Source organism: Macaca fascicularis, chromosome 1 (assembly GCF_037993035.2).
Source record: "Macaca fascicularis isolate 582-1 chromosome 1, T2T-MFA8v1.1".
In the NCBI taxonomy this organism is placed as follows: Eukaryota; Metazoa; Chordata; class Mammalia; order Primates; family Cercopithecidae; genus Macaca; species Macaca fascicularis.
Genome location: NC_088375.1, coordinates 100468683 through 100493787, shown reverse-complemented (window position 1 = coordinate 100493787; position 25105 = coordinate 100468683). Strand labels below are relative to the sequence as shown.

The window sequence follows — 25105 nt, the reverse complement described above, 5'->3', positions numbered from 1 at the left end:
CCTCCCGAGTAGCTGGGACTACAGGTGCTGCCACCACGCCCGGCTAGTTTTTTGTATTTTTAGTAGAGATGGGGTTTCACCGTGTTAGCCAGAATGGTCTCGATCTCCTGACCTCGTGATCCGCCAGCCTCGGCCTCCCAAAGTGCTGGGATTACAGGCGTGAGCCACCGCGCCCGGCCATGTTTCTCTCATTTTATATTAACTCATCAGAGTGTTTATGACCTGAAACCCCTGTCTGTCCAAAATGCATATGAAGAGCTCTATCCAACCTTCTTTAATTAAATGGGCATTTTCAACAGAAAAGTTGAGTGGTTATCTAGATAACAATGGAATTAATATATTAATATATTTACTTTCAGCTGCTTTTAGTACCTTAAAATATTAGCATATGCAAGTATTCATTCAATAGATATTTGTGGTCCACCTATTATGTGTCAGGCAAAGTGCCAGGTGTATGTACACCTAAGGCCAAGTGCCAGGTATGCGGAATCCACAGGAGGTAAAAAGGGGCCACATGGCAGAGTACAAGTACGTGGCCCTTGGTGGCAAGAAGTCTTGAGTTCAAATCCTGTCTTCCCAGCTTTCCAACTTTGCCAAGATATTCATTATGTCACCCTTAGAGTTAACTGGAAGAATTAATTTCTACTTTACAGGGCTGTCATGAGTATTGACAACAATGTATGAAGCATCTAGTTTAGTAGTTGGTATACAAAATAAGCCCTCAATGATTCTTACAGGCACCCTACCTTCAAGGAGCTCTCTATTATTATTATTTATTATTATTATTATTTAAGTATATCCCCTGTTCTCTCAGTCTAACTGGGGAGGCAGATATAGCATCAGGTAAATATACTGTTGTATAGTAACAGGGGGAAAAACATTGCATATAACAAAATATATCTGAATAAGGAGGGATGAGAGTTAAAAGTTTGATATACAACATTAATTTTGCATAATACTAGCTGCATTTCTGTTGTAAGAAGCTTATTTCATGTATTTGGATTAGCATCTTCTGATGATTTCAGGCCTAGAAGAACAGCTTATAAAAAAATTCCAGAACTTTGTCATGCACAGGCACATTCCTGTATGAATAACATCTCATTTAATCCCCACATCAACTCTACAAGGTAGGCACTATTATTATCCCCATTTTAAAGATGGACAACCTGAGGTACAGAGAGGTTAAAGTGACTTGCCTAAGGTCACATGACTAAGAAACCAGGATTCAGAACCAGGCACTCTACTGTCAGAGCCCACATTTATGACCACTCATTATACTTCCTCTTATTGTCTTTGTTATTCAAACTTCATTTTTTTTTTCTTTTGAGATGGAGTCTCACTCTCTCACCCAGGCTGGAGTGCAGTGGTGTGATCTCAGCTCACTGCAACCTCTACCTCCCGGGTTCAAGTGATTCTCTTGCCTCAGCTTCCTGAGTGGCTGGGACTACAGACACACACGCCACCATGCCTGGCTAGGTTTTTTTTTTTTTTTTTTTTTTTTTTTTTTTGTATTTTTAGTAGAGACACGGTTTCACAATGTTGGCCAGGCTGGTCTCGAACTCCTTGTGATCCGCCCACCTTGGCCTCCAAAAATTCTAGGATTACAGGCATGAGCCACTGTGCTTGGCCTTCAAGCTTCATTTTACAACTAGTAGAGACTGTCACTAATTATTCTTGAGAAAATTTATACAAATCAACGGAAATTCAGAGAAAAGTTAAACAGAAGAAAAATAATGAGTCTGGAAGAAAATATTGCCCAGCCATTCCTTCTCTCCAGGCAAGACCTAAGACATGCTCTCTGTGAACACAGTCCAAACCTGACAGGCTCCTTCCTGCCTGTGCCCGGTTTCCAAGCTGGCCCAACTAGGCTATTCCCTCATAGCCTGTGTAGTTTAGAGTGTTCTATAGATTTTTTAAAATCATATTTTAAATGAGCTTCACTTTCTGCTTCTAAGAATCATGAGCTGCAACATTCCTCATGTTCTCAGTTGAGTCCCTCAGTAAAGCCCAAGGTGTCTGCGGGCAGAGGGACTGTCCTGACCTACTAGAACGTTCCACCAGAGGGCTCTGTCTCTGAGATTTCCATTTTGATGCACATTTTAAAAAACCGGCACACTTTGGTCTGATACAAGATCCTGTTCCATGATGCTTTGGTTTTATAGACCTCTTGGTCACAGTCTAGTTCATCTGGAAAGTTGTGGAGGGAAAAATAAGATCACATGTATTTTACGGAAGGAAAATCTAAGAACTGAGCCCTAGAGAGAAGGGTGAACAGATAATATGTTCATGAATCAGGAGATTCACAGGAGAGAAACAGTGAGAGGAGAGACAAGAGCAGGGTATTCTAAGCCCAGAGGCCACCTTCAGAATTCCTGGGCTCTGGCTTCATTCCAGGTTTGCTCTTCTGGAAGACCTGACAGATCTAACCTGCTTCCGATTTTTATTTTTGACAATACACACAAGGGCATTAGGACACCAGGAATTTTCCTTGAGTGAGTAATTAGGAGGAGGAAGAGGGTAAGTTAGAGAATAAAGATGTTCAGGAATGAGTCTTCAACGCATCCACAGAGTGAGGAGTGGTTTTATTTTAGGAGAAACGCAGCCTGTTCAGTGTCACTTTGGAGCTCCTCCATCCTTTACGACCAAGCCTCTTTATTCCTTCCTGTACGTCTTTTCTTGCGGTGCTGCGTTTCACCTCCTGACAACTGGTTTGGTGCTTCAGCTGACCTCTTAGTTGGTCTGCCTAACTCTGAAAGTCTTCTCCCTCCAAAATGCCTTTACACTCAGAACAGCCTCTGATGTATGCATCCTGATATTTATTTTATTTTATTTTATTTTTTTTGAGACAGAGTCTCACTCTGTTGCCCAGGCTGGAGTGCAGTAGCAGGATCTCAGCTCACTGCAGCCTGCATCTCCCAGGTTCAAGCGATTCTCCCACCTCAGCCTCCCAAGTAGCTGGAATTACAGGTGTGCACCACCACATCCAGCTAATTTTTTGTATTTTAAGTACAAAAGGGGTTTCACCATGTTGGCCAGGCTCCTCTCATATTCCTGACTTCAAGTGATCCACCTGCCTTGGTCTCCCAAAGAGCTGGGATTACAGGCGTGAGCCACCGTGCCCAGCTGCATCCTGATATTTAATGCTTGCCAGAATTTGATTGCATCATGCTTATTGGCTTCTATCTTTTTTTTTTTTTTTTTTTTTTTTTTTTCGAGATGGAACTTCACTGTGTCTCTCCCAGGCTGGAGTGCGGTGCTGTGATCTCAGCTCACTGCAACCTCCACTTCCTGGGTTCAAGCGATTCTCCTGCCTCAGCCTCCAGAGTAGCTGGGACTACACATGTGTGCCACCATACCTGGCTAATTTTGTATTTTTAGTAGAGATGGAGTTTCACCATGTTGGCCAGACTAATCTTGAACTTCTGACCTCAGGTAATCAGCCTGCCTTGGCCTCCCAAAGTGTTAGGATTACAGGCGTGAGCCACCACCCCCAGCTGGCTTCTGTCTATCTGTACTTCCCACATGTACAATGTAGTGAGGAAAACAAATAATTAGTTATGCAGTAAGGCAGAATGAGATGAGTTTTAGTGATAGAAGGACCAAAGGGGAAGAAACAGCAGTGTGAAAAGATCCTTGATTAATTTTGACTCCTGATACCAGGGAAAGCTTTACAGAAGAGGTACCATTTGAGGTGGGTGTTGAAGGACATGGAAATGGACATGGTGTGAGGGCACACATTTGGCTGGGGCACTCTGCCACACATAGGCAAGGGACTGTGAGCATGCATCTGGAGAGGTGCTCTGAATACACCCCACTGATCCAGGCCCCTGCTCATTTTTCATGCTTCTCTCACTTGGAGGCCCTCTGTCTTCCTCATTCTCTATCCAAATTTCATCCATCCTTCAAGGCCCAGCTTCAGCCCTGCCCCCTCATAAAGTCTTTTTTGACTGTTCATGCCATTACTTGCAGCTTCAGTTCAGCGTTAACTGTAGTGTCTGTGCTGGAATTGTCTCCTGAGCTACACAAGGACAGACATTATGCACATCTTCTATTTTGGGGCCTTGCAGCTCCTAACATAGTGCTAATGGTAGTTGGTGCTAGATGAGTCTATGGATTCATTTACTGGGACTGATGTCTTTATCTGCTTAAATGCAGCCCGTTTCTGCTGTCCAGCCTAGGACTGTTCATGGGGACTTACGAGTTAGCTGATTATATTTACTAACACATAAGGGAAACACTTCCTCAAATGATCATATAAATGTCCTGCTCAGCTGTGAATGATTCCTCCTCATTGTGGAGAGTTAATGCCTGTGTAAGCTGGCTGGTGGTCTGTTTGTGGGGGATGCCGGGATGGGGGCATTCTGTCTCAGCTTAAACCCCGTAGTTCTCTGAGCCTTTGGAGCTGGGATGAACCCAGTTTCATCATCTGCACCATCATCTCCCCAGTTCCTTCTGGAGAATGACTCTGTTTCTTGCAAGGTCTATTTTGATGGTTGGATTACACCCAGTTCCCCAGAAGTATGAGAAATATAAGCTGGTCAACTCCTTTTGGAGAGCGGGAATACTGGGCATGGCTGCTGCTTCTGCTGAGGCTGCTTGGAGTGATACAGAAGGAAATCTTGGCCAGAAAGAAAATCCTATGAGGTTTCTGAAGTAGCAGTCCAAGGAAAGTGTCCCAGCGGTCTCTAGACTGTACAGAAAGAACATTTTCCAACACTCCATTTGGAGAGTGTGTCTACGTGGCTGAGAGCCACAACCCTGACAGAGACCCACACAGCACTGTCATCTGTGTTTGGACTTATTAAGCCTGTCGTGCCCTGCACAAAGATCCCAGACAAAGGGATGACCGTGCTTATATGCAGCCCACATTCTGCTCCCCAAGCCATGCACTCGGGGGAAGGGCTGCATCTGCCTCAAGCGAAGGGTACCTTTTCCTAATTTGCTCAAGATGCATGGTGGAGGACACGCACCGGGGATCTTCACACATACTGACTATGAGCAGAGCATCTTGGCTGGTGTGCCATGGCCTATTACAGGTGTACAAAATATTGATCCCCTTCTCCCACAGTCACTGGGCAGGGTTGTTACCTCCATTCACAAGAGGCCTCTAGTCATATGCAGCTTCTGGAAGTGAGCAATCTTGATTGCTTATCCCAGTGTGCCATAAAAATATTATTTTCTACATGTGCTATGATGGGAGGAAGTTTGGGAAAACTATACTAGGTAACATGCTTTATCATTCATTCAGAAGGGAGCCATTTCAGGAAGGGTGTGCGTCCATTTTCCATTTAGGCACAAGCTATGCCCAGCAGAAGGTTTCCTGCTTTGCTTACAAGTTGAGATGTAGCAGTTTGCAATCTCCCAGTAAGAGCTAGGCAGAGAAGATCTGGATCCAGGGAACCTGCTAGTATTGGTGGTTGTAACTCAGTTTCCAGAGGGAGAGTTCAGCCCGGCAGCCTAGATCACAATTTCATAGCTTGAAGTCCCAGGAGGTTTACTGTCCCGTGTGCTGGCTTTCCCCATCTGTGCAGGAGAGGAACATGTGAGAAAATGTTAACTGAGAGGGGCTGCTGGGGAACTCCAGTCCTGCAAGTTCCCAGGGGAGTTAAGCAAATGGCACAGGGGGATGCCTTAGATTTGCCTCGTGCTGGGAAAATCTGGGGTAGCAGGGCCTTGTTCTTTGCTGAGTCCCTCGTGTCTGCTCCAGCCACCCCCGATTTGGGAGGCCCTGAGCAATTAACTTCTTAGCCCAGAAAAGAGCAATGAGAGGGAATGGGGGCAGGGCCATATTTGGAATAGATTTTGATTATAGGCTTGAGGCAACATTCAGGTTCAAGCTACCTGCATACCTTGTTCCTAGTTGAGCCCTAGTTTTTTTGTATCCCAATAACTCCACTTTCACATAGACTCACTGCTAGCATCTCCTGTGCTCTAGGCATTTAGAAGGCTGCAAACAATCTTCCCACTGCCTTGAGGAGTCTTAGGTTTTAAATTAAATACTGACCCAATAATTATCATCTAACTTGTCTATAAGGATTTATCTTGAGATGTCACAATCCAGGACTCCATGATTAATCCCTCAAATTTTATCTCCTTCTAAGTTAGGTTACTCTTCTTCCTCCAACTCTCCTTGAGATCCCGGCACAAATATGCTGGACACCCTGACCCTCACTTCTTGTCTGTCCTTCTCCTTTTCCTCTCCTCTTCTTTCCTCACTCCTCCCCTTCTTTTTCTTTCCCTCCTTCCCTCTCCTGATCACTGAGAAAATAAAGGTCCCTCTATCTGGTTGTCCAGTCCATTTGGCTTATCTTTTCAAGCAAACTGCCCTGTGCTCCAAGTCCTCTTTAAAAGGAAATAGCACCACCCTGCTCGTTGAGCTCATAGATGTCCTCCCTATTGCCTTATAGGATCACTCTTAATTCTTACTCAGTTTAGCTTCCTGCTTGATAGCTCAGCTATTAAACAGGAATACTTAGAAAATATGATTCTTTAAGCAACTCTAAAGCTGTCCTGACTGTAGCCGCAGTGAGGACCTTCAGATAGTGACAATCCCTCCTTAGATCACCAAAAGTTACAGTCCTGTCAGACAGCTTTGCATATGGTGGAGAAGGACATAAGGCACAGGCATAAGGCACAAGGCACTTGACACTACAAATGGTTGTGCAGGCTGCGTGTGGTAAAAGAGCAGCTGAGGGAGCAAATGAACTGAAAGTCAGCTTCTGCTCCATTTCACCCATCTGGGCATCTGGCATGGGCCTGTGTCTGCTCAGAGGGAAGCACCTGTTTTCTCATTTTCATACCGTGAGCTAGCAGTGACCCCAAGTGTTATACAGGATGGAGTTCCTATACCATAGTCCAGAGGCATAGGGACTTCTGCATTTGAAGGGTGGGATCAGCATCCCAAGTAGGACAACTTGTGGGTGGTCATTGACCTGGGGAGTGGGGCTGTGTACATGGGTGGAAGTATGTATAGACCAAAACCCTAGGCAGTGGGTCCTGAGAACTACAAGGAATACCAGGGGAACCAGCTAGTCCCTGATTGGATGGACTGGGTACACCAGAATGGCTGGAAAAGATAGGAAAACAAGGATAAAAAGCCAGAAAGGGGTTACCTTATCAGCGAACTGCACTTCGGAATAAACTGAATTCACTGGCTCTTCCTTGGAGGGAAGCACCTGTAAAACACGCATCTTCCCCTCAGTGAGGGAGCCCAGGCCCAATCTTACAAGTCCCCTTTCCTAATTCTACCCACCATCCTTCTCTGGTCCCACATTTACTAGGTGACCTCCCCCTTGGCCTCAGTTCTGGCTCCGTCCAACTCTGGAGAGGCTTAGGATCGGGAAGGGATAAGGTGGGGGTGAATGGGTAGCAGTTGGACAGGGTCTTGGGGGTGAAAAACCTCAGAGGCCAAGAGGAGGGATACTATGGTTCAGGCTGAGTCCTGCTCAGTCAAGATTTTAGCTTTCCATGGCCTCTACGGATCCAACTGCCCTACCAGTCCAAGCACGGCGCTAGACTGACCAGGCAGACCTCAGTCTCCCCCTTGATTCCATGCAGACTTCAAGGAGGCAGGCTGGTAGGGACACAGGAGAAGGTGATCCAGGGTGGAGGGGAGGGAGGGGCAGGCAGGTAAAGCGGGGGTGGGAGGAGGGGTGTGGAACAGTGACTCTGAGTCTGAGGAAAGCAAGCCGCTACTGCTAGACCAGGAGGGGCATTCAAGGGAACTTGTCTGTCAGTTCTGTTGCCTCGGAGCCCCCTTAGCAACTTGTTCACCACCTTGGTAGTCACATAGCAGCCCTCACCTCACACCAGGAGCTCCTCTGTTGTGTGGCCCCTCTAGGGGGCGTCTTGCTCCTAGTCATGGTTCAACTAACCTGGAGCCAGGCCCACTGTGGGACACTCAGGGCCTCAGCCCATGGAGGCTGCCACGGGGTGACAATGGGTCACGTTCCTGTCCTCAGAAAGATCCGTGGCATCATTTCCCTGACATGGTATTTCCTGATTGGAACCTCTGAACTCTTGGCTGTGGCTGCTTTCTAGACAAAAACAGGCAGAGGGCAATGGCGCCCATGACTCCCTGTCATGGAGATGGTGGCACAGGGGTGTCCATGAATTGCATCAGCTCACCTTGGACTGCAGGATTTCATCATAGATTCTGGACTCTGCTGGCTGGGTGTTCCTTGAAGCCATGACATATGTGTATATGGTTTTCTTTGAGGCAGCATCTGTCTCACAAATAAATATAGACCCACAGTCTGTGAAAGGTGGTTTTTTTTAGAGATGATCTATTCCAATGTTCTCTTTTTAAGATGAAGAAAGGAAGCCACCAGGGGTTAAATGGCTCCCATCCTTTGAAATGGATGCTTGGATCCTCAGAATGTCTCAGGAGTCACTTGGCTGAAGCCTCACCCACAGATCAGTGGGAATTCTCTTCTACTCTAGAGTCCGGATTAGGCCAAAGACAATTTCCCCAACCCCTCCCTGTGTGGGCAGTCAAATGTAGCTCTTCCACCCAGGATCTTCCTTTGTGTCTCTGACACTTACCACTGACTGTCTTGCATGGCTAGTTGACTTTGCATGTCACGGTCTTAGTTTTTTAACTTGATTGATTCTCTGTAGTTATACACTGTTTACCTTTGGCGCAGACCTTGCTGTAACCATCTCAATGTTAAGCACATAGTAGATGTTCCATGAACATTTATTGCTTGTTTGATTGATTCACAGTCTTTTTGTTTGTTTTTGAGACGGGGTTTCATTCTGTCACCCATGTTGGAGTACAGTGGTGCACCTCACAGCTCACTGCAACCTCCATCTTCCGGACTCAAGTGATCCTCCCACCTCAACCTCCTGAGTAGCTGGGACCACAAGTATGTGCCACCACACCCAGCAATTTTTTTGTATTTTTGGTAGAGACAGGGTTTCACTATGTTGCCCAGGCTGGTCTTGAACTCCTGAGCTCAGACGATCCACATGCCTTGATCTCCCAAAGTGCTGGGATTGCAGGCATGAGCCACAACACCCTGCCAATTCACACAGTTAATAAGCATTTATTAAGCTCCTTCTATGTGCCAGGCTCTGTGTGAGGACCCAGAGAAGAAAAGACAGTAGATAAGTCTTTCCTTTTAAGAATGTATAAGCTAGAAGAGACATTCACGTCCGTGTACTCCTTTGCTTTGGTACTAACACAGAACATTTTAGGGTCAAGGTGAAAAAAAATGGCCAGAATTTTGGGCCTTCATAATCCAGGGCACCAATACACCAACAAATAACAGATCTGAGCTGAGCAGTATTACAGGGCTCCAACATTCAGAGTTTAGTTCCATCCCATATTTGGTGAGTATGAGACAAATGGAGTGCTCTCTCTTGTCTCATTTATAGATGCAAAGAATATCCCTTTTCTCTTTCCAAGAGGCAGTGAGGAATTGAAGACGTTATCTCTTTGAGGGACCTTGCAGATCACCCGTGGCTCAAGCAGGCTGTCCCTTCTCCCCATTGTGAGGCCATTTGAATATGGCACATGTCATAAATCCCCTTCCCTCTAGAATGCCTCCTCTGTACCATGCCCCAGGCCCATCAGTTATCAGTATACTAGTTAACATTTATCAAGTACTTACTATGTACTGGGAATTGGGTCAAGTATTTTGTATTTCTAATTCCATTTATCTAATTCCACAAGTATATGCAGCACACCTTATTACTATGAATATTCTACAACTGAGGAAATGGAAGCTTATAATGATAAAATAACTGGTAGCTGATAAATGGTCAAGCTGGGACTTTCACCCCCAGACTGACTGCAAAGCACATGCTTAGTCTTAACCACTCTGTTGTGAACTCCCCATCCCTTCCAATTATTATTCAAGGAACTTTGTGGCTGAGAACTTACAAGGGTTCTTAGTGAAGGTGTTCAAGCAGGAACCTGAGGAGTCAGACCCAAAGGAGACTCAGGAACATGGAAGCAGAAGTTCCATGTTTTTTATTGTGATTGGTGGAAAAAGGAAGTTCTTGGGCAGACATGGGTGAATAGGAGGGTATAATGATTCATTGAGGGTCTAAGATCAGGTTTTCTGAATTGAGAATGGCACAACTACAGAATGATCCAGAGCGATTCAGAGGGATCTAGTGACAACCATGGAGTACAGGATTAGTACATGTTTCTCAATGACTCTCCAATAGTCATTATCAAAATACAATGAAATTGGAAGTGACCCTGGAGATCCTCTAGTCTAAACATTTCACACGTGAGGGCACTGAGTTGGAGAGGTGAACACACTTGTACAGTGAAGCACAGCTTGTTCATGTAGGTACTAAGCTTGAACCCATGTTCTGGGCCCACCAGATACTGGTGATCTCAGGAATGGATTCTGAAGACCACTCAGGGTAATGCCATACCATCCTCAGAGCCATCATTCTGGGAGGTGGTGGGGTAGGGATTGGAAGAAGGCAGATTCCCTGGAACAATGGATCTTTCGGCCAAACCTTGGATAAATGGCTTCAGTCCCAAGAGGAGAGAAGGTGAGTTTCCACATTTTACTTTCTGGGAAAATCCTACCTTGTCTTCTCTTGAACAAACGGAACAAAAACACTGAAGACAGAATGACAACAAGCAGAAAGAACATAGCCAGCACACTCAGCAATCCGGTGTGGCGAATACGGAGGCCCATTGCGATGTCTGAAAATAGAAGATGCAGTGAGTCTTGATTCTCAGGAAATAGGCCCAAGAGGCTGGGCAGGTTTGTCCACAGTCAGGGGCATTATGAAAATTGGGTGCCCTCCAAAGGAGTGCCAAAGCTCCTAGGGAAACTAAACTTTCGCTATGAAAAGCCAGGATGAGAAATTGAATCAGAGTTGATCAGGGGCTGCCACAGAACACCCAGAAATGTCTAGCATCTCTCAGAAGGCTTTGGCCTCTTTCCCAGTGGGCTTCTTGGGAGGTGATGCCCTCAGTGACCCGGCCAAATTTAAAGGAAGCACATTTCCCTAGAGAATGTGGCCCACATTCAGACCTTGCAGCTCCTCAGAGTGATCTCCGAGACTCACCAGGAGAGATGGGCAGAGCTGGTTACCTGCACAGAGCTGCCGGGCAGAGATAGAGTCAGAATTGTTGCTGACAGGGTTCTGGGCTGTACACGTGTAAGTCAGCTCTTGCTCCTCAGGAGTCTGGAAGATTTGAAGGACATTACCCTCTTCTCCCAGGGGACTCCAATTGTACGTCACATTCTTTTCTTCTTTCTCTACAGAGCATGTCAGTGTGACATTACAGGTGCTGTTCACAGATGCCATTAAACTCTGTGTAATTTTTGGTTTCCCAAGTCGACCTATGAGGGGCAAACATATGAGCCAATGGTGAGCTGGAGCTGGCTTGTACTAGTTTGTGGGAGCCAATTGTTAAATTCTCAGAAATTTGCAAGCCATCATTAAAAATTAAATTATAAAAACTTATAATTAAATAAATTATGTTAAAAATAAAGGTAATAAATACTCAAAACTCATCACTTTCTAATCTTTTTTTGACATTTTCCTACTGTCTATGCTCTTGAGGTTATCTACATCTATTGTATCTGTCCTTTGTTAACGGAGTATCTGTCTTTCCAACTCTGCATGTCTTAAAATCAGCTGTGGTAGGAGTATTTGCCCCACAGAAATTTGCAATTGCTATAAGCTAGGGCTTGATTTACTGTTTTGATGATTGTTGCTCTAGACTTAAGATAGCAATGGAAGAATGAAGATTAAACTTAAAAGTGTATAATATCTGTAGCCATTACACTGTGAGTAGCACAAAAAATAGGAAGTATTCTGGTGTTTGGAAACCATTATGCAACTCAGCAAAGAAGTCACTCATGTCATTGATAAACAAATGAAGCTCCAATATGTATGTCTTTGTTGAATCACTTTTTTTCTTATTATTTAACTGAAATGAAAGTATCAACCAATGTTCATGTTGGAACTATACTCACACATCAATTACAACTATAGGCTGGTTAGGGATATAAATGCTTAGCAAAAATCAATGAAAACAATCTGTGAGAATAATTGGAATTTATCCTGTAGTGCCCTCTCAGCAAAATAAATTCTATATGGAATTTACAATAAAGACTATTGTATATTTTATTATCATTAATGAATCTGTGTCTATACATCCTTCAAGTCAATAAAATTTGTACTAAACATAAATTATATATATGAATATACACACCCAATTAAAAGCTAATTGAACATTTCTCAGCACACCACTGCATGAAATAATTTTTCTATTTTTTAATTTTTTTATTTTTTGAGACAGAGTCTCGCTCTGTCACCCAGGCTGGAGTGCAGTGGCATGATCTCGGTTCACTGCAGTCTCCGCCTCCTGGGTTCATGCCATTCTCTTGCCTCAGCATCCTGAGTAACTGGGACTTCAGGCGTCTGCCACCACACCCGGCTAATTATGTTTTTGTATTTTTAGTAGAGACGGGGTTTCACCGTGTTAGCCAGGATGGTCTCGATCTCCTGATCTCGTGATCCACCCTCCTTGGCCCCCCAAAGTACTGGGACGACAGGCATGAGCCACTGCACCTGGCCGAAATAATCTTTACTTTTTTTTTTGGTTCTGTTTTCTGATGTATGTATATTTTCTTTTTCTTTTTTTTTAACTATCTGTGATGGAAAGCTATAATTTCTTTAAAAGTTCATTAAAAATGTTTTTACTTAAGCAATCAAAAAGTAAACTATAAAAGTTGAAGGGTAGTAAAGGGTTACTAAGGAACAATAATATTTCAGTTTAAGTGGTAGCTAGGAATGGAGCTGGCATGGAGAAGGGTAAGGTTTTTTCTTTTACCAGGAATAAGAAAATGACGACATTTGCAGTTAATAAGTTCAGCGCCCTCTCAGCAAAGTTGCTGTGGTGAGGTTTGTTTCTTCCACTGTAGCTATGTAAGGAAGGGAATAGAGGAGTCAGAAAGAACTGGTGCAAAACTTTCTAATTAGGGTGGGTCTAGAAAGGCAATAAATTCAGAAGTGTAGACACAAGATATAAGAACCATTATCTTGTGTTTGTGAAGGAGCACAACATGAGCAGTAAGAAGCTGTAAAAATGTTTGATTCCAAGCTAGCCAGACATTCTGGTCCTAACAATCTTTTAGAGGGATCTATTCCATATTAGAATTAGTGATGACTTGGAGCAAACCCAAAACAAGTTTGGGGAAAAGACCTGGATTAAATATAATAGTGATTGATATGATATCAATTAGTGGAAAGTGAATCAAATTTTGTGTGTGTGCATGTGTGTTTCTTTAGAAATTTGATTTACAAAAATGCCTAGGCAGTGCTTGATATTTACCAATTTTTAGAAAGATTTTTGGGGGTTGGTGTTGAGATAGGGGATAGTGGTGAAGAAGAGGATCCCATCTCACTTTTCTCAGCAGGAACAGTGGTGTTACCTACACAAAGATGCTGGGAAGAGAAAGTCAGAGTCATGGCTGACAGATCTTCATCCTCCCAAGCCAAGAGTGTGGAAGCCACTGGAGACCTGGTTCAGAATCCAGGCTCCACTGCTCTCTAGCTATGGATAATGGAGAATGTATACAGCTTCATGGAGCTTCAGCTCCCTTATTTATAACATGAGAACAAATTTTTTTTTCCCTAAATAGGATTGTTGTGGGGATTAAATGAGCTTTTGAAGATAAAGATTATTCTAATTACCTATTTACTTATCTATCATCTATCTGTCTGTCTATGCTGGTATGCACATTAATTATCTATGGAAGACACAGAATAAGCTGGCTACAGCCGCTGCCTCTGAGAAGAGAGAGTTATATCTCATTGTATTATCTTTTGCTCTTTTTGTGCATGTTACAGTGCTTGAATATGTATAATGTATATATTTTAAAAATAGATAGTAGAATACCAAACACATATACGGTGTTCAATAAATGTTAGTTTTCTTCTCTTTATTTTCCCAACTAACTACCCGTAAGGTACAGATTTTATTGTACATACAGTACGTCTTTCTTTAAAATATTACTGCACTCTGTCCTAATTGTAGGTGGTAGAAGACTTTCTGAAGATTGGGTAGGCAAAATTAAACATATAAAGGGATTAAAAATAAATATCTTAAAATTGAATGCCATCTTTATTTTCTCAGCCAAAATTCTTGAATGAGTTAAATATTTTCTAAAGGGTTGACATTTGGGTATGGCTCTTTGACTACATTATTCAAGCTTAATGCAGAGCCTTCTTCGTCTAGGAAGTCCTTCATAATGAGATTTTTTTTAAAGGGATAAGGATTAAAAAATTAATGATTACTAGTTATTGAGCATTTACTTTAAGGCATGCACTACACTAGGAGCTCAACTACCGTTATCTCATTTAATACCATCAATTACAATCTACATTCTATAAGTGAGGAAACTTTGGGCCAGAGAGGTTAAACAACTTGCCCAAGATCATACAACTGACAAAGTATGCCTAATCCCAACATTAATGTTCTTTCCACTATGCTGTCCATCTAGATAGAATCTGATTCAATCATCTTACATTAATCGAACATTCACAATTGCTAAGCACTGTGAAACCTAGGAAAATTACTATTCATTCATTCTTTTTCAACAAATACTTCTGGAGCAGCCACTATGTACCTGATGATGTAGGTGCTGGGAATACAGTGATAAACAATATACAAAGTCCCTGCCTTTATGGAACTTGCATTTTGGTGGGTGACCTATATACCTGAATTGCATCTGTCACAACATGGATTAGCCACATTTCTGTGTTTTTCTGCAATGAGGCAGATGAACAGAGAAATCTTTGAGAAATGGCCAAGGTGTTCTCTATGCTAGAAACTAGTATTGCCCAAAAGAAATGTAATGTGGGTCACTTATGTAATTTTACATTTTCTAATAATCACATTTCAAAAGTGAAAATAAGCATGTAATATTAATTTAAATTATGCATTATATTTAACCCAATATAACAAAAATTTCATTTCCCTAATATGAAAATTATTGGGGAGGGTGCGTCTGCCACCTCTGCGGTTCAGTAGCTTCAGCCATTACAGCCTACCAGCTTTGGAGACTTCAAATGATCTGGAGGAGGTAGGGTCCCCTACAACGGAGCACAGTTGCTTTGCCAGATCAGACTGCTCCTTTACTCTCACTGGGTGGGACCTCCCTGCAGGGGCTTCAGCTACTCTAGCCAGGGTTATACAGATGGAGCTTTGAATTCTCCCTGGGACAGAGCTCCTGTGGGGAGGGGCAGCCACCATCTCTGCCATTCAGTCAACTCAGCTGTTCCAGCCTGCTGGCTTTGGAGAGTTCATACAGTCTGGACAAGGAAGGGACCCTCCAATGGAGCACACCTGCTCTACCAAAAAGCAGCCAGACTGATTATTTATGTGGCTCCCTGATCCTGTTCCTCCTGACTGGTTGAGACCTCCCAACAGGGATCCCTAGCCGCCTCCTACAGATGTATTCAGGCTGGCAATAGGTCAGTACACCCCTGGGATGGAGCTTCCAGAAAAAAGAGCAGGCTGCCATCTTTGCTATTTTGCAGACTTCACTGGTGATACCTCCAGGTACAGGAAAAACTGAAGCGATTAGGGTCTGGAGTGGACCCTCAGCAAACTGCAACAGCCCCACAGAAGAGTGACCTGACTGTTGAAAGAAAAACCAACAAACAGAAAACAACAGCATCAACAAAAAAGACCTCAGCAAAACCCCATTCGAAGGTCAGTGACCTCAAAGATCAAAGGTAGATAAGCCCACAAAGAAAATAAAGAATTAATGCAAAAATGCTGAAAACTCAAAAAGCCAGGATGCCTTTTCTTCTCCAAATGACCACAATACCTCTCCAGCAAAAGCACAGAGCTGGGCTGAGGCTGAGATGGCTGAATTGACAGAAGTAGGTTTCAGAAGGTGGGTAATAACAAACTTTGCTGAGCTAAAGGAGCATGTTCTAACTCAATCCTAAGAAGATAAGAATTATAAGATAATACAGGAGCCGATAGTCAGAATAGCCAGTTTAGAAAGGAACATAACTGACCTGATGGAGCTGAAAACCACAACACGAAATATTGATCACAAGTATCAATAACAGAATAGACCAAGTGGAGGAAAGAATCATAGAACTTGAAGACTATCTTTCTGAAATAAGACAGGCAGACAAGAAAAAAGAAAAAAGAATGAAAAGGAAAGAACAAAACCTCCAAGACATATGGAGTTATGTAAAGAGACCAAACCTATGACCAATTGGGGTACCTGAAAGAGATGGGGAGAATGGAACCAAGTTGGAAAATATACTCAAGATATCTTCCAGGAGAACTTCCCCAGCCTGGCAAGACAAGCCAACATTCAGATTCAGGAAATGCAGAGAACACAAGTGAGATACTCCATGAGAAAATCAACCCCAGGACACATAATCATCAGATTCTCCAAGGTTGAAATGAAAGAAAAAATGTTAAGGGAGAGAGAAAGTCCAGTCACCTACAAAGGGAAGCACATCATACTAAAAGTGGACTTCTCAGTAGAAACTCTACAAGCCAGAAGAGATTGGAGGCCAATAGTCAACATTATTTAAGAAAAGCATTTTCAACCCAGAATTTCATATCTGGCCAAACTAAGCTTCTTAAGTGAAGAAGAAAGAAAATCCTTTTCAGACAAGCAAATGCTGAAGGAATTTGCTACCACCAGGCCTGCCTTGCAAGAGCTCCTGAAGGAGGCACTAAATAAGGAAAGGGAAAATAGGTGCCAGCCACTACAAAAACACAGTGAAGTACGCAGACCAGTGACACTATGAAGCAACTATATAAACAAGTCTGCAAAATAACCAGCTAGCATCATGATGACAGGATCAAATTCACACATAACAATACTAACCTTAAGTGTAAATGCGCTAAATGCCCCCAGTTAAAAATCACAGAATGGCAAGCTGGTATGCTGAGACCTATCTGTATGCTGTCTTCAAGAGACCCATCTCACATGCAAAGACACACACAGGCTCAAAATAAAGGGATAGGGAAAAATTTACCAGGCAAATGGAAAACAGAAAAAGCAGGGGTTACAATCCTAGTTTCTGACAAAATAGACTTTCAAGTAACAAAGATAAAAAAAGACAAAGGAGGACATTACATGATGGTAAAGGGTTTAATTAAACAAGAAGAGCTAACTATCCTAAATATATATGCACACAATACAGGAGCACTCAAATCTATAAAGCAAGTTCTTCGAGATCTACAAAAAGACTTAGACTCCCACACAATAATAGTGGGAGAGTTAAACACCCTACTGACCATATTAGACCATTGAGACAGAAAATTGACAAAGATATTCAGAACCTAAACTCAGCTCTGGATCAAGTAGACCTGTAGACCTCTACAGAACTCTCTAGCCAAATTCCATAGAATATATATTTTTCTCACCAACACATGCACTTACTCTAAAATTGATCACATAATAGGAAGTAAAACACTCCTCAGCAAATGCAAAAGACCTGAAATCATTCAGGGAAACTGTCTCTCAGATCATAGCACAATCAAATTAGAGCTCAAAATTAAGAAATTCGCTCATAGCCACACAACTACATGGAAATTGAACAATCTGCTCCTGAATGACTCTTGGGTAAACAATGAAATTAAGGCAGAAATCAAGTTCTTTGAAACTAATGAGAACAAAGAGACAATGTACCAGAATCTCTGCAAGGCAGGCTAAGGAGTGTTAAGAGGGAAACTTACATCTCTAAATGCCCACATCAAAAAGCTAGAAAGATCTCAAGTTAACAACCTAACATCACAACTAAAAGAACTATAGAACCAAGAGCAAACAAACCCCAAAGTTAGCAGATGATGAGAAACAACAAAGATCAGGGCTGAACTGAGGGAGAGAGAGACACAAAAAAACCCTTCAAAAAAATCAAAAAATCCGGAAGTTGGCTTTTTGAAAAAATGAAAAATAGATAGACTGCTAGCTAGACTAATAAAGAAGAAAAGAGAGAAGAATCAAATAAATGCAATACAAAATGATACAGGGGATATCACCACTGACCCCAAAGCAATACAAATAACCATCAGAGAATACTATAAATATCTCTATGCACATAAACTAGAAAATACAGAAGAAATGGATAAATTCCTGGACACATACACCCTCCCAAGACTGAGCCAGGAAGAAGTTGAATTTTTGAACACACCAATAACAAGTTCTGAAATTGAGGCAGTAATAAATAGCCTACCAACCAAAAACAAAACAAAACAAAACAAAAACCCAGGACCAGACAGATTCACAGCTGAGTTCTACCAGAGGTACAAAGAAGAGCTGGCATCATTTCTACTAAAATTATTCCAAAAAATTGAAAAGGAGGCACTCCTCCCTAACTCATCCTGATACCAAACCTGGTAGAGATAAGACCAAAAAAGGAAACCTCAGGCCAATATCCTTAATGAACACTGATGCAAAAATCCTCAGTAAAATGCTGGCAAACCAAAACCAGCAGCACATCATAAAGCTTATCCACCATGATCAAGCTGACTTCATCTCTAGGATGTAAGGTTGGTTCAACATACCCAAATCAGTAACTGTGATTCATCACATAAATAGTACTGAAGACAAAACCCACAGATTATCTCAACAGAGGCAGAAATAGCCTTCAATAAAATTCAACATCCCTTCATGTTAAACACTCTCCATAACTTAGATATTGAAGGAACATACCTCAAAATAATAAGAGCCACGTATGACAAACCCACGTCAATATCATACTGAATGGGCAAAAGCAGGAAGCATTCCCTGTGAAAACTGGCACAAGACAAGAATGCCCTCTTTCATCACTCCTATTCAACATAGTATTGAAAGTTCTGGCAAAAGCAATCAGGCAAGAGAAAGAAATAAAGGATATTAAAATAGGGAGAGAGGAAGTCAAACTGTCTCCGTTTGCAGATGACATGATCCTATATCTAGAAAACCCCATCATCTCAGGCCAATAGCTTCTTAAGCTGATAAACAACTTTAGCAATCCTCAAGGATACAAAAATCAATGGGCAAAAATCACTAGCATTCCTATACACCAACAACAGGCAAGCAGAGATCATGAATGAACTCCCATTCACAACTGCTACAAAAAGATTAATACGCCTAGGAATACAGCTAACAAGGAAAGTGAAGGACCTCTTCAATGGGAACTACAAACCACTGCTCAAAGAAATCAGAGAGGACACAAATAAGTGGAAACACATTCCATGCTCATGGATAGGAAGAATCAATATCATGAAAATGGTCATACTGCCCAAAGTAATTTATAGATTCAATGCTATTCTCATTAGACTACTATTGACATTCTTCATAGAATTAGAAAAAACTACTTTAAAATTCAAATGGAATGAAAAAAGATCCTGAATAGCCAAGACAGTTCTAAGCAAAAAGAACAAAACTGGAGGCATCACACTACGCAACTTCAAACTATACTACAAGGCCAAGGTAACCAAAACAGCATGGTACTAGTACAAAAACAGACACATAGACCAATGGGACAGAATAAAGAACTCAAAAATGAGACCACACACCTGCAATTATCTGATTTTCAACAAACCTGACAAAAACAATGGGAAAAGGATTCCCTATTTAAAAATGGTGTGGGGAGAACTGGCTAGCCACATGCAGAAAATTGAAACTGGATCACTTCCTTGTACCTTAAACAAAAATTAATTCAAGGTGAATTAAAGACTTAAATGTAGGGCCGGGCGCGGTGGCTCAAGCCTGTAATCCCAGCACTTTGGGAGGCCGAGACGGGCGGATCACGAGGTCGGGAGATCGAGACCATCCTGGCTAACATGGTGAAACCCCGTCTCTACTAAAAAAACATACAAAAAAAAAAACTAGCCGGGCGAGGTGGTGGGCGCCTGTAGTCCCAGCTACTGGGGAGGCTGAGGCAGGAGAATGGCGGGAACCCGGGGGGCGGAGCTTGCAGTGAGCTGAGATCCGGCCACTGCACTCCAGCCTGGGCGGCAGAGCGAGACTCTGTCTCAAAAAAAAAAAAAAAAAAAAAGACTTAAATGTAAAACCCCAAAGTATAAAAACCCTAGAAGAAAATCTGGGCAATACCATTCAGTACATAGGCATGGGCAAAGATTTCATGATGAAAATATCAAAAGCAATTGCAACAAAAGCAAAAATTGACAAATGGGATCTGACTGAACTAAAGAGCTTCTGCACAGCAAAAGAAACTATCATCAGAGTAACAGACAACCTACAGAATGGGAGAAAATTTTTCTAATCTATCCATCTGACAAAGGTCTAATATCCAGAGTCCACAAGGAACTTAAATGTTTAAGGAAAAAACAAGAAAAAAAAAACAAAACCCACGACCCCATTAAAAACTGGGCAAAAACCATGAACAGACACTTCTCAAAAGAAGACATTCATGCAGCCAACAAACATGTGAAAAAAAGCTCATTTTCATTAGAAAAATGCAAATCAAAACCACAATGAGATACCATCTCCTGCCAGTCAGAATGGCAATTATTAATAAAGTCAAGAAACAACAGAAACTGGCAAGGCTGCAGGGAAAAAGAAATGCTTTTGCAGTGTTGGTGGGAGTGTAAATTAGTTCATCCATTGTGGAAGACAGTGTGGTGATTCCTCAGAAACCTAGAGGCAGAAATACCATTTGTTGCAGCAAACCCATTATTGGGTATATACCCCAAAGAATATAAATCATTCTATTATAAAGATACTTGCACATGTATGTTCATTACAGCACTATTCACATAGCTAAGACATGGAATCAACCCAAATGCCCATCAATGATAGATTGGATAAAGAAAATGTGGTACGTATACACCATGGAATACTATGCAGACATAAAAAGGAACAAGATCATGCCCTTTTCAGGGACATGGGTGGATTTGGAAGCCATTACCCTCAGCAAACTAATGCAGGAACAGAAAACCAAACACCACACGTTCTCACTTACAAGTGGGAGATGAATGATGAGAACACATGGACACATGGAAGGAAACAACACACAATGGGGCTTGTTGGAGAGGGGTTGGGGGAAAGAGAGGATCAGGAAGGTTAGCTAATGGATGTTGCTCTTAATACCTAGATGATGGAATGATCTGTGCAGCAAACCACCATGGCACACATTTGCTTATGTAACAAACCTTGACATCCTGCACATATACCCTGAACTTAAAATAAAAATTGAAGAAAAAAAGAAAATTATTGAGATATTTTATATATTTTTTTGGTGCTAAGATTTCAAGATCTGGTAAGAATTTCACACTTACAGCACATCTCAATTTGGACTCGCCACATTTCAGATGCCCAAGAACTGCATGGGTCTAGAGGCTACCATACTGAACGGGACAGCACTAGGTCTGTGCTTACTCAAACTTTGGCACAGGTTGGAATAATCCAGAGGTAATATTAGACACAGATTCCTGGACTTCATTCATTCACAAAGGTCAGGGGCAGGGCCTGAACATTTGCATTTCCAAAAAGCTCCCAGTTGATGCTGATACTGCCAGTTTACAGACCACGCTTGGGGTAGCTTGCAAACAAAGTATGCACATCTCCCAGTGAATTGTGGCAATTATAATGATGATAACAAATAGTTATAATATTTTACCTTTCAAAAGCACTTTGCATCAACTACTAGAAATTCAAATTAAAAATAAATTGAGTTATCACTGCACACCCATCAGAATGGCCAAAATGAAAAATAATAATACCAAATGCTAGTAAGGATGTAGAGAAACTGGATCATTCATACATTCCTGGTGAGAATGGAAAGTTGAAAATAGTTTGTCAGTGTATTTTAAAGCTGTAAATGGACTTATCATACAATTACATTTTTGAGCATTTATCCCAGATAAATAAAAACTTATTTCATGCAGAAATGTGTACATACATATTCACAGCAGCTTTATTTGTAATATCCCCAAACTGGAAAGAACTAAAATGTGCCTCAAGAGGTGAATGGTTAAACAACCTAGTGCACCCATACCATGGAATACTATCTGGCAATAAAAAGGTACAAACTGTTAATACACACAAGAGTTTGGATGAATCTCAGTGACATTACTATGTGAAAAATACCCAACTTCAAAAAGATATATCCTCAGGATTCCATCTACATAACGTGTGTGAAATAACATAGCTGTAGATATGAACAAATTAGTGTTTTTCAGGAATTGGGGAAGAGAAAGGTGGAGGTGTGGTTGTAAAGGGAGAGCATAAGGGAATCTTGTGATGGTTAATCTTGATTATGGTAGTGGTTACACAAAACTACCCATGTGATTAAATTGTACTGAGCTACACACATACTCAAACATAAATGAATGCATGCATACGTGGTGACACCTAAATAAGCTCTATAGATTGTGCTAATGTCAATTTCCTGTTTTTGATATTGTGGTATAGTTATGCAAGGTGTTAACACAGGGTGAAGGGTACACAGAACCTCCCTGTACATTTATTTGTACCTTCTTTGCATCTATCATTAACTCAAAATAAAAAGTTTTTTTTAAAGCACTTTGCATACACTATCTCACTTGATCCTCATGATAACTCTGGGAAGTGAGTAGTATGATCATTGGCATTATATAAAAAAGAAAACCAAGGCCCAGGGGACCAACTACAGATGGAAGATTACATAGCTAGAAGTTGGCAAATCCAGGTCTGAAATAAGACTGCATCCTCTTAGAAGTATTGATGTATTAATATATAAGTGTTTATAGATATAAAAAGATTTAGGGGACCCAATTATCAGAAATGTAGATGTGTTTCAGATAGCAAATTTGCAAAGTAAAAATAAAACACAAGCCCTCCGTCTTCCCATGACTTACGATAGACTTGCAGGTTGTAGCGCTTGGTGGTGGTGTAGGGCTCAGCCTGTGTATTTATGTCTGCTTTGTAGTCTCCTGCGTCTTCCATCCTCAGATCGCTAATGACCAGATCGTACTTCGGACCTAAGGCATGTATCCGTTCATAATAATTTCTGTGGGTCACAGCAACTTTGGGTGCCATTTCTGAGTCTCCTGGTGTTACATAAGCAACAGATGTTTTAGAAGTCCAAGCAATGTTTGTAACTTGCTGGGGTTCTTGGATATTTACGGGGAAAGTGACTGACTCTCCCAGAATCCCATTCACTGTGATGATTTCTGAGTCTTTTCCCGCTGCTTCTGGCCCTGAGAACATAAAAAGAAAACTGTAGCCATCTGACTGTTGCACTTTTTTCAATTCCTAATCTTTCTGGCCTTGGAGCTCCCTGAGGAGCTGCCACAAATGCAGTTCACCCAGTTTCTTGAGGATGTCTTTTTTTTCTTTTTCTTTTTTTTGTGCATTCTACTCTAGGTATATTTGATATGTCATGACAACTAAATTTTCTACAGCATTCTCATTCAAAAGCTAAGTTTCTCATTAGAGATCCATTTTGTTAAAAATATTTTTACTTAGACTTACAGACTCTGAAAGCTAGAAGGCATTTGAGAGGTGAAGGCCATAAGCCTCAATGTAGTCTAAGATATTAGGTGCATTTCTTTCCCAAGATCATATTGCCAAGTGGTGGAAGAGCTGGAACAAGAACCTGGAATATCTTGGCTGATGGAGTCTTGGGTCATTGCTTTTTATTTTCCTGTGATCTCTGCAAAAAGCAAGTAACCGTTTTGTCTCTCTTCTTGGAAGATACAGGAAGAGAGTGCTTTGGAGTTTCTGGAGAAAATATTCCCCAAGTTGGTGATTTTGGGGGATATTTTTCTGTTTACTTCCATATTCCTAGTCTCTAGAAGAGTGCCAGACACATAGAAGGGGCTTAATAAATATTTGTGGAATTAATTGATAGAATTTATTCATGTGTTTCCTAGACTCTCTTGGAACAACTTCTGAAGTAAGCAAGTTTTGTTTATTCATTCATACATTTGTGAATGAATGCGTGTATTTTTTCAGGATCAGTTTTGTTCCAGATACTATGGTGGGTATTTATTAATTTAATTCATAATATAAGTGTTTTTTGGACATCTACCCTTTTAAATAAGATACAAGGAGCTGGGGATACAATGGCGAGAAGAACAGACATAATTCTTGCTGTTTGGGACTTACAGTCAGAGGAAGATACCAATGTTGATCAGATAATCATACAAACAAATGGATAGGCACAAAATATGTAAGTATTATGGTGATTTGAGAGAGACCAACAAGGGGACTTGATCTGCTCTGGGAATTCAGGGAACATTTCCTAGTGAAAGCTGAAGGATGAATGCTTTTAAAATGTAACATAGGAAGATGAAAAGCTTATTTCCTCCTCCCTTTTCTCTCCTCTATCACTTTTGAAGATAAACTGTTTTAATATATAGTTTGTAAAATGAGAGACAACTAATTTTAAGACATTATTTTTCTGCTCTTCCTCCTCCTCTTCTTCATTATCCTGTAATTCTCAATGAGGGCTCTTTAGTGAGAAATACTGTTTGGGGCAAGCATGGATGATATCCAAAGTATTGAATAACCAATATGACATGGACCCTGACCAATCAGAAAGGGTGTTAACCATAAACAAAACTAGTTGGGCGGTTCTGGTGTGTACTGGCTGCATGTAGGTTCTGATGACCACAACATCAGTTTTCCACATAAGTGTGTTCAGGCTGACCCTAAAGTTTATCCAAGGCTTGGTATATGGAAGAATAAGGATCATAAAGTATACACATCACTTTAAAGTGGTACAAAACAAAGGGATTTCTTAACCTGATGGTGCTGTCTCACTTTGGCTACCCTTGCTCTTTAGCTCAGCAACCACTGAAAGAGTCTTAGGGACAGCTGATGTAAACCTCTTTCCTTTCTGACCAACAGAGATTTTCCCGTAGGAGCAGTATCCAGGACAAGGCCTGAGGATTTAGTTGGGGGGTGGCTAAGTACAGAAGATATAACAGGGTGGGGAGTATGTGGGGTGAGAGTAGGAAGGGGGAATTGGGAACCCTTATCTGCAAACATTTATTAAGTGCTAATTATGTGTCAGATGCTGTGTTAGGGACACAGGGATAAACAGGACATTGTTGCAGCCCTGAGGAGCTCACAGCCCAGAAAATAAGACAGATATGGACACAAGTGAAAGATAACACAACACGATGAGTGCTAAATGGTAAAAG

General features: G+C 41.6%; 1 protein-coding gene and 1 long non-coding RNA gene across 5 annotated transcripts in view; one reads left to right on the top strand and one right to left on the bottom strand.

Annotated features, from left to right (window-relative positions):
- The window catches only part of LOC107130612 (uncharacterized), a 149219-nt gene that overhangs the window by 120670 nt on the left and 3444 nt on the right, over positions 1-25105 (top strand). The gene's annotated exons all lie outside the window — the stretch shown is intronic.
- The window catches only part of CD84 (CD84 molecule), a 34665-nt gene continuing 11209 nt past the window's right edge, over positions 1650-25105 (bottom strand). Inside the window, exons 2-8 of one of the 4 annotated variants that reach the window (XR_006700619.3) lie at positions 22814-23155; positions 11067-11318; positions 10553-10672; positions 8128-8225; positions 7875-8036; positions 7113-7175; positions 2438-5523 (exon numbers count right to left, since the gene is read on the bottom strand). Coding sequence is in view for 3 of the 4 variants with exons in the window: in XM_005541244.5 (XP_005541301.3) it covers positions 5458-5523; positions 7113-7175; positions 8128-8225; positions 10553-10672; positions 11067-11318; positions 22814-23155 (941 nt within the window). In the remaining variant the exon portion in view is untranslated. Of the gene's footprint in view, positions 5524-7112; positions 7176-7874; positions 8037-8127; positions 8226-10552; positions 10673-11066; positions 11319-22813; positions 23156-25105 lie in introns of all 4 variants that reach the window. The other 3 variants (XM_005541244.5, XM_074039278.1, XM_005541245.4) reach the window with 3 other exon arrangements.